Source organism: Galendromus occidentalis, unplaced genomic scaffold (genome assembly GCF_000255335.2).
Source record: "Galendromus occidentalis unplaced genomic scaffold, Mocc_1.1 scf7180000077524, whole genome shotgun sequence".
Taxonomy (NCBI): domain Eukaryota; kingdom Metazoa; phylum Arthropoda; class Arachnida; order Mesostigmata; family Phytoseiidae; genus Galendromus; species Galendromus occidentalis.
In genome coordinates, this window is record NW_003805512.1 from 2,661,719 (window position 1) to 2,671,736 (window position 10,018).

The 10,018-nt window shown below is 53.3% G+C and overlaps 1 protein-coding gene across 1 annotated transcript; it reads right to left on the bottom strand.

The window, feature by feature from the left end:
• Positions 1–3,881: 3,881 nt before the first annotated feature.
• On the bottom strand, positions 3,882–9,038 carry LOC100899900 (delta-like protein B). The gene is made up of 4 exons (XM_003747799.2): positions 8,982–9,038; positions 7,274–7,405; positions 5,843–6,230; positions 3,882–5,740 (listed from the first exon to the last, which is right to left on the bottom strand). Exons 1-4 carry the CDS (start codon positions 9,036–9,038, stop codon positions 3,954–3,956), a joined length of 2,364 nt encoding a protein of 787 aa, XP_003747847.1. The 3' UTR covers positions 3,882–3,953.
• Between the last annotated feature and the right edge of the window lie 980 nt (positions 9,039–10,018).

Here is a 10,018-nt window from a genome sequence, read left to right on the forward strand (position 1 = left end):
AACCGCTGACCAGTCCCTAATCATTGGACTCTAATGGATCCGAGGAGAGAACGGGTCACGGATTCCGCTTTGACGAGAATCGGACTCGGAGAAACAGTTTCGACTCTGACCGCGGCCCGATGATAAGAGAGAAATGTTGTTGATGAACGGTCCGATCGGGAATGATTCTCGAAGCAAGCCCATGAACTGGTTTGTTTTCGAATGCTTTTTCGTGAGGTTCGTGGCTGATCGCTGCTTCTGCTGCCTTCCTAGTTCCCACACTGTGTTTGCTGTGAGCCCCTTGAACCCCCGTGGTCTCTCTCCTCCACATTTAGGTCACAGAACCCCGAAAGGAGACCTGAAGAAAAAGTACAGGTGATATTCACGAAACATTCGACCATCGATCCGAAATCATTCAAGCCGCCGCCGTCAAGCGGCGTCATACGCCACGTTGGAAGACTGGAGCCCGACATCGAGTAGCTTCCGATGCTGTTCGACGGAGGCCAAATGCTATCGGAGAGTCGCACGCGAGGGAATAAACCGAAATCGTCACTATCTAGACGCGAAAAGATATCGTTCGGGCGATAGCATCATCGTTATCGATATCGATTCCGACGGCTTGCTTGCGAGTGTTTGTCTCTCTTATTGCAGCTTGACCAGCTGGCGAACTTCCCACCCCCTCTTAGACTTCTTTTTCTTGTTCGGGACGTCAGGTGCTATTGGAGCAAGAGCAGCAGATGATCGCGGAGCATCGTGGGAGCGTTTTTCTCACCAGCCCCCACCTGACACAAACGCACTCACTCACTCGCACACACACGGACAGCCACACTAACACACCACATTCGGATTGAGGAAGCCCGACTCGCTCGCTACCTTGTCTGGCCGAAGGCCCATGATTTTGAGATGAGCGCTCATCACAACTAGACACGAATATTCTTAGGATTTAAAAAAATTATACTTTCGCTCGGACGACGGACGCCTCCACTCTTCTCGCTTGTTTCCATCTGTCTCGAGCGGCTCGTCGACGGTGACAAGTTTTTGTCCACTGTCAAGAGCTACGACATCGCCCGCGGCGATCCAACGCGTGCATTCGCAACGGCGACTGCAACATCTGCTGGGATGGTGCCTGCTTGGACTTCAGCGAGCTCAGATACAACTCTTCAAGAAGCCGAGGCAGATTCGAGCGAGGTAACCAGGTCAGCTTATAACTGGGTCAGTCCAGCAGGTTGAGTACGATCAGGTTGAAGAGGCCGGTTTGCAGATGGTTCCAGGTTATGCAAGACAGGTCACTGGGTCGCTGACGGGCGGGATCAGGTACCTTCCATCTCCAGAGAAGACGTCGGCGAGCAGCGAGACCGAGCTTAGATCGCGAAGAGCACTCAGAACCTCACTAAGGATTCATTACTGCGACCACGAAAAGGGGAAAGAAGCGATGATTATCGGATTCGTCGCTTCCGAGTATCGTAGATTGGTAGACGAGTACTCGGTCGCTGCGTTATTCCACTCGGAGTAGAGACGAAGTGCTTATCAGTGAAATAATGGAAGGATGGTACTCGCTCACTGAGCATGGGCTAATTTCGGAATGCACAGCAGGTGCCACTCAGAAGGATACGTGCGGAAGTGAATAGCTAAGCAAGCCGAATTCCCAAGTTCTCCTCCGTCTGGACCTGGTGGAATTCCCTCGAAGTCAATCCGCGGTCTACCGTTCTCGTTGTGCGTATGCGATCAGACAGACCACCAGAAAAAGAAGGAACGTCAGGTCGTCAAGCGGCGATGGACGGCGTCTTCGGATTTTTTCGTCACCTAAAAAACAGTCGTATATCGATGTCCTCGACAACAACGACCACGGCTACTATTGCGACTGCCGGGAAGACGGCTACGACGGATGGTGTGCTTTCTCAGAGAGCTTTTGTATTCTTGAGACTTATTTCAATGACGCTGTATGTTACGGCGCGGTCTGTCGATTTTTCTGTTCCCACGAAGGCGACACATTCGGACTGAAATAGACCACCGCGAAGTGAAATACTACAATTAGCGGAGTGAGACTCGGAGCTGAGCATTTCCAACTCGTAGAGCCGCCGTGACGGTCGTAAGGAAACGGCTCCATTAGGTGGTCGCTTCCACAATGGAGTTTCCCAGCGCCGGCCGTAAAGATAAAACCCTAACCAAGCAAGCATGCTCACAGCGAAGATTCTGTATACAGCATCCCCTATGTTTAGTTTAGCTTATCTCTCGTCCAGTCGAGGGAGATTTAATTTCACCGGCGAGCTACTGTTCGGGCGCCGTTTGATCGCTGCCAATCTGTAGTCTTCTTGTTTCGACGCCTTGCTTGCTAGGATATCGTGGATTCGGGGACGATTGCTCGCAATTACAGTGAGTCTGGATACCCCGCGAGATGCGAAGTTTTTTCCCGAGGGGGAGCTCCTCGCTCTTCTCGTCTGGAGGCTCTCGCAAGAAGGAAGTGCCACTCTGGGCATTCCTGTCTAGCCTCGGGGTTTTTGCTCCACTCAAACGGAAGTATTTCAGACCGAAAGATGCCGGCGGAGGAGTCGCAGGTTGCTCGTAGATGAGGAGGACCGCCTCTCGGCGATCCAGTCAGGCGTGTCCTACCCTACCGATACCACTATCGCCATCGTCGCAGCCGCCACTGTCGTCACTAGCACAAGAACAACAACAGGCAGCAATGGCAGCGATTCAGCCAAGCAGGCAAGCACGTGCATTGACATGCAGCTGGCTTCGACTCCCAACCGTTGGGTCTTCGGCTCCGGTCAACTGTTACGTCAGTCGTCCCGCCAGATTTAACTCCGAACGAACCCGGGCCAGAAGGCAGAGTGGTTTCCCGTAGCCGCTCAAGTGAAAACTCACGGAATATGTTCGTTCGCTCGCTCGTCCATTTATCTGGTGTCTCATACAGCGCCACGATGTCAACGAAAATATCAATCGGGGAAGATTTCAAGCGTTGTTGATCCACGCAGGAGTCTCTGGAGAGGGTGTCCTCTTCCTGGCCCCAGATCCGGACGGAAAGCCAGCCGAAGCGGATTTTCAGTACCGAAATCGGGAGTCGAAGCGATGGACGTCGACACAAGTCATCGCTCGACTTACGGAGGGGAATTTTTGTCGATTCTGCACCGGGATAGAAAAAAAGTCCCCGAGCGGGGAATTCATTCGACTCCCGGAAACAACCTCGACGGCGCAGCGAACGATCGATATGAATAAAGTGTCATAGAGTTTGGGCATGAAGGAAAATTCTTGGATTCATAATATTATTATCAATAATAATAGCGTTCACTTTATTTGAAAATTCCTCTCCGCCAAGTATTCACAAGTTGGCCCCTTCTCGGGGCTGCGGTCATCTATCGCCACTTAGACGAGACCTATATACATTATCTACAATCATGAAATGTCGAGAGTTCATCCTGATTTCGAAATTTCAGCATGAGTTTCTTGCCGTTCTAGTTTCCTAATTATCCGATATCTGAATTTCCTCAGAACTCAATAGCCGTTCCCGTCGGAAGGGATCTTGACCAGGCTAGAGACTGTATGATTCCGGTATTCTTCTCTTGAAATTCACAGATTGATGAAATTCGGGTCCCATTCGTTCCAGCAGCGAGCCTAAACGAGCATGACATTCTACGTCTTGGGACCGAATTTTTCGAACGGATACATACATACACTTCTCGGTGCGTTCAGGCTGTTCTTCACAACTAGTTTCTGTCGAGTTGGTCGGGACTTGGTTATATATTAGAGATCTCTAACCGGTCGACCCGACGGCAATATTTCTTTTTTTGGTTAAATACCCATCGGCCTTGCCCGACTGCGATTCCGAAATCGCTCGGAGCCGAAAGCTGCCTTCACAACGGTTCGAGGCGAACCCTACATCATTATTCAACAATAATTTATGTACAAATTCAACGAACAACAACAATTGCAAAACAGTTCCCCTCTCCGGAAGCAACAAACATCGCTCGAGAGTTTCACACTTGCGTGTTGAGTTTGCTACTCGAAGCGCCTTTGTTGTTGTTGTTGTTGTTCTTTGTATTACTGCTAGAGCTGCTACAAGCACTACTACCACTAATGCTGCTGTTGTTTTTGTTGCTCTTCACGCTCATGTTGTTGTTCTTCAGACCGGAGCAACTAGCGTTCAGATCCGAACAGGACGTGTTGGCCTTCTTCAGATTCTCGTAGGTGTTCTCTTCCCGGCTGAGCGTGTTGAGAACTTTGCTGCTGCAGTAGAGCCCGCTGCTTCGGACGTTCGAATACCGCGCGAACTGAGGGTCGTTATCGGGATAGTCCCGTACCGTTGCGTACACGTGTGTGTCCGCTACTTTGGCGTTGTTCTTCTTCATGTCGTCGACCGGGGCTCGGCTCCCCGGTGAAGGAAGGTTCGGTTGAGGTCGTACGAAGACACCGCAAGAGTCGGCAGCCATCGTTGCGGGATTCATACTGTATCTCAGCGAACCGACATCGCCGGGTCGCAGTGAGTTCCTGAAGAGCGTATCTCCTCCGGTTCCCCGGTAGATCGAGTTGTTCATCATGGTTCGCGGAGCGTTCTTCTCGTTCTGACGCGCCGTGACGTTATTTATGTGTCGGTACTTGCGATAGTAAGCGGTCCCGCCGAGGGCAATGCACAGTAGCAAGAGGAATCCCAAGATTAAGATTGTGGCCTTCTGAGCGGCTGTGACGACATCGATGTCGGGAATGTGCTTAAATTTGCTTCCGTACGCCCCGTATTTGTACGAAAGACTGTAGTCGCAATTCACACCGGAGAACGGCGGCTGGCAGGAGCATTTGTAGCCGTCGATCAGGTCGGTGCAGCGGCCACCGTTCTGACAGGGATTCGATTCGCACTCGTCGATGTTCACCGAGCAGTCTTTGCCGCTGAACCCCGGCGGGCACGTGCACTCGAAATCGTTCTGGGCCGAGTAGCAGGTTCCTCCGTTCGCGCAAGGGTTGAGCAAACAGTGATCGGCACGCGTGGTGCAGTTAGCCCCAGCGAAGCCCTTCCGACAGAAGCACTTGTATGAGTCGCCGTGACTCTGACAAGTTGCTCCGTTGGCGCACGGATTGTTCTGGCAGTGGTCGACGATTTCGCACCGGTGACCGTAGTATCCCTCAGGGCATGTACACTTGAACGGCGCACCCTCGAAGTACTTTTCATTGTTCGTGCATCGACCGTTGTGGAGACACGGGCTGCCATCACATGGATTGATTTTGTGTTCACAGTTGGCGCCTTCGTAGCCTTTCGGACAGATACATTGGGGACCGGAAATCGTGTTGAGGCATGTGGCTCCGTTCTCGCATCGCTTGTTGTCGCAGGTCTCTTTGACGAACTCGCAGTGAACCCCGGAGTAGCCTGGAGGACATCTGCAGCGATAGTCGTTCGTGGAGTTGGACGAGCTGGCGGACTCCTCACAGCGACCGCCGTTCCGGCACGGCGTCGCCGCGCAGCCACTGATCACTTCCTCGCAGTTCTTGCCGCCGAAACCGATCGGGCATTGACAACTGTAGCGGCCGTCCCACGAATTCCGGCAGATGCCTCCGTTTCGGCACGGGGAATTGTTGGTGCAGAAGTTGAGGTCTCGGTTGCACAGCATACCGCCCCAGCCCTCCTTGCAGTTGCACTGCCAGGGCTGATCGCAGCTGCCGTGTTTGCATCCCGGGAAGCTGATGCACTGATCGCAGAGAGCGCCCTCGTAGCCAAAGTGGCAATCACAGCCGAACGGTTTGCTGCATATCCCTTTGCATCCTGGACGACACACGGCTGTTGGAAGAAAGAAGAGGACCGCTTAGTTCCAGGTTCATCGTTGCCGACCGCCGGCTCAACTTTCTCCGTGGAAAGGCTCTGACTCGCTCGTATACTCACGTTTATCACAATATTCGCCAGCCCATCCGCGAGAGCAGACTTTATTCCCTTGCTCGTCGCATTCGTAGTGGCCGTAACGGTCGTGTCGGGGACGACAGAGACGATCGCACGCTACGCCATAGTAGTTTGTTGAGCATATCGCGCGGAAGGCGATTTTCACTGAAGATTGCGGCATCTCTGGCTTCGACCATTCCTGGCTGATCGCGAGGAATTGGGACGAAGACAACCGCATGGCGGGAGCGGGTCCTTTCGATTCGAGCCATGCCTCGACGACGAGAGCGAAGGTTCCAGGCCATCCGAAATCAAAGGGCATCGACACTTTGAACGAGTCGGCTACGTACGGTAGCGATAGCGGAGCGCTGACCGACTCTCCGTATGTACACGTGATCTGCAAGATTGCGAAATTGACGAATCGTTAGTGAGAGCTTCCGTGTCGTAAGTACGTTTCTACGTTCTACGTAAGTGAACGCATCATTGAACGTGGACAGACTATCTGGCCGGTTGGCACGATGGCCGGTCGGCAGGCCGACCGACTGGCCGGCCCGCCGACCAGCCAGCGAGCCGAGAGCATTTCCGCTCAAATCCCGAACGGTTTAATGTTTGGTAATCAGCAGTTAGGATGCGGCAGACGGTAGGCAGGCAACCAAGCAGGCGGGCACGCGTAGAATCGTCTTCGGTCGAAGAACAGCACCATAACCACATGCGGAGCTGACAGCAGCAGGCGAAAGATTGAGAAGGAGCACCATCTGGTGAGCTCACAAAGAATAAGACGACGGCGGCGACGACGACGACGACGAACAAAAAGTGGAAAAAAAGAAAAAGACATGATGATGCTGCTGCCGCCGCGCCGGCTCTACGGCCAGGGTCAGATCGGACTGCCTTACTGATAGACGAACGGCTGACGGTCGGCTCAAACGCTCGACCGACCGACCGCCCGCCCGCTCCTCCGCTCACTAGGCTGGCTGGCTGGCTGCCTACCTACCGACCCACCGCCCGGCCCAAGAGGAGAAAAAGGTCCGCGCATGTGTTTTACCTAAAGAAGAGGAAGAACGAGTCGACGAGGAAAAGGAAGAGGAACCGCCAGCCAACAGGAAGTCCGAACTTGCTGCTATTTTAGGATGGGGAATAGGCGGAGGATGGTGGAAAAAACTTCCACACATCCGTGGAAGTAGAAAAAAGAGACTCCACAAAAACTCTGACTGAGAGCTCTGTCTGCTTCCATCGGATAGTTGTTCGAAAAGTGTTGTATTTCAGATTTAGGACACAGTTTTTTCGAAACTAGAGTGGAGAAAAGACGGAACGATGCCCGAGCACCGGGATCAGGAGGAAAAGGGAGAGAGGTTGCGCTGCTCGATCTTCCTCTGTCTAGACTCTCCGGTTCTCTCTGGAGTGCGGAACTACAGATAAATAAGAATCCGTGATGCAACTTACGTTATCAGCGTCGATTTCCCGTTGGAAATGGCTCCAGCAAATTCTGATGACAAGAATATCCCTGCGGCTGAGATCTTTGCCGATGTCTAGACTCTCAACTTTGAGCTGGAACTCTCCGGTCGATATGACGGTCTGTAAGGAGGAGATGATCGAATTTAGGCTGGTTACGTGTGGAAAAATTCGAGCGCCGTCTGTGCGATACGTCATTCGCGAGCCGAACGGCCGCTGTAACGTGAGAACTCTGGATTGCGAAGCTCGAAGACTTTTGAGGATCCTCGGGTCCTCAAGCTGAGCTCTGAATTACTACGAAGAGAGTCGATGCCTACGCTTCACAATCTATCCTCTTATATATGGATGTACGGGTCGTATTGAAGGAAGAGATAGACCATCTGCTGTATGGCTTGGCCGCCCCCGAAAGAGTGTGGGAGACAGGTTGTCTCTTCTGCTCCTTCGCTTCAGAAAACGCTGATTCTGTGAGAGTCGTACGGAGACAAGCAAGGTCTGGCCGGCTAACCATATGCCGGCACCAGCGGAGAGCACCTGGTGCCTCCTAGAAGTACTCGGCACCAGCGGCCGCGTTGGTTGCAGAAGGGAAGAATGGGATACATACTTCGAGACGAATATTAGTCTCGATGTTCTCTCGACAGGTTGTTTGGTAAGCGATATGGGAGCTGACCAACGGATTACTCAGCCTGACTAGCGAGAGAGAGAGACATCAGATAGGACGAGCCGAGTATTCCAGAAGAGGATTCTGCGAGCGCTCGGGGTGAGCTACGAGCAACAATGCGATAAATCGCTGTTGCCACGAGGTGTCACCTTACCATGAGCGGCGAGTGGTCAGTCGGAGTCCACAAAACAACGCGCGAAACAACAGCTAAACGAGAAACAAAATCGCTCGTTGTTGTCGCCTCAACCGTGTCCAGCTGGTTCATCGGTTCGGCCTGCTAACTACGCGGCGCTGTGACTGCCGCGGCAGATGTTCGTTCGTCCCGCGACACGTTTTTTTCACGGAACGATATATCAGCTGGAACGTCTGGCCAGCATGCGGCATGCTCAATGGCTTTCAATTTCGGGTCTCGGGCATCGATAAGATGCAAGCAACTGGGCACGAAGGTAGCCCGGCAGGCTCGCACCCAATCGGTGCCTGAGTCCTGGTGCCGGGCTCTTCCGGTCTCGGAACAGAAGTTGACCTTGGGGAGCGGAAGTCGCTCATGATCCCCGACGGAGCCGTGAGCCCATCCGTCGCCGAGCAGGAGCCGTTGTTGAGACAGCATGGTAAAGTTCACTATGAGATATTATCAGCACGTTATCAGCAGGACAGGGCGACGAAGGAGTTCGCGCTGAAGCTTTCTGCTTCTGAAGCGTCGAAATTCAGTGAATCTCCGTGCCGGCGCGATGAACTTCTGTTCTTCCCTCGGTCGGGCACACGGTGAGAGAAGCAAGATTACGAAGACTCCACAGCGGAAAAATTACCGTCCACTGTGGGAACTATGGCGCGGCGGCAGTGTTGGACACACACGCTCTAGGTCTGAGACGGAACGAAAAATCATCCGAGCAGGGGCGAGATGATTTTCTTCCCGAGGCTTACTCGATCGAATTTACGCGTGAGCGAATGGAGGGCGGTTCGACGCAAAAACCGAATCTCCATAGATATTCCCATCGACATGTTGTAGTTCCAGGTGCTAGAGTTTCCGGAAATGAAGCTCACCTGAATTAGGGCGAAAACGATCACAACACGTTGGACGAAGTGAGCCAAACAGGCCATTTCGGACGGTGAATTTGCAGGTGGTATATATTAGTAATATTCACAATAAATTAAGTGCTGCGACAACTGTTTGGCACTGCATCAGCACAATGTGAGCGCGAGAGTCATGGTATCCTGAATGTGGCACTTCTACTACTTCGACGAAGTCGTCCACTGGTGTCAGAGGCGACGAGCACTTCAAACGCTTCTCCGAGGTTTTTTCCTTGGTGGCACTTTTTATGGAAATTGAGAGCACGTTGTCGAGACGGCACGCAGGTCGAGTCAGATGAGTTTTCTGTCTCTCTTAGGAACTCCGAACGCTGTCACGTCTCGTTTCAAACTGACAGTAAGCGCGAAAGCTCGCACAAGTCTATCTCTCGAGGGGGGAGAGGAGGAAGAAGGTTTTGAAGTGAGCTAGCGGCCAACGAAACGCCAAGTCTACGATGGCGACGACGGCGACAGCAACAACAACAGCAGTCGTAGTAGTGACTGGAACAGCAGCGCCAGATGGCCTCGCTGGGAGGCAGATGGCCCAGGCGAGCGAGCGAGCAAGCGGACGAAGGAAGGAAGCAAGCGATCCTGCCTGCATGTTGAACTGCCTGGTTGGATAGCGGGTAGATGGCCGGCCGGCCGGCTTGCCCGTCGGCCAGAGAGCATCGGAGACGATGGCGAAGAACGAGAGGAAGCTTGCCGAAGAAAACAGCAGCAGCGGTTCCACGAGCGGCAGAACACGCGGCCGGCCGGTTGTGCGTCCTTCCCATCGGCTGAAGAACCGATCGGCCCTAGAGGGCTCCGACGCTGCAGTCGGAGCTCACTTCGCGACGGAGCCGGCTATCGCTCCTCCTGCTCCTACTGAGGCGAACCGCTGCCGGGGGAGATCTTGCAGCAGCAGCAGAAGACGACAACGACTGAGGGGGTGGCTGTTATCCATCGGTGCCAGGTCGCTTAGCCTGGCGGGCTCGCTTGCTCGTTGATCAGCGACAGAAGGTCCGAACTGCGCC

Bases quoted from the DNA above. Each gene is read 5' to 3' on its own strand.
- LOC100899900 (XM_003747799.2), bottom strand. From the start codon at position 9,038: ATGGCCTGTTTGGCTCACTTCGTCCAACGTGTTGTGATCGTTTTCGCC. The intron at 7,406-8,981 runs GTGAGCTTCATT...TCCTCCTTACAG, and splicing joins TCGTTTTCGCCCTAATTCAG to ACCGTCATATCGACCGGAGA. The intron at 5,741-5,842 runs GTGAGTATACGA...TTCTTCCAACAG, and splicing joins TGGCGAATATTGTGATAAAC to CCGTGTGTCGTCCAGGATGC.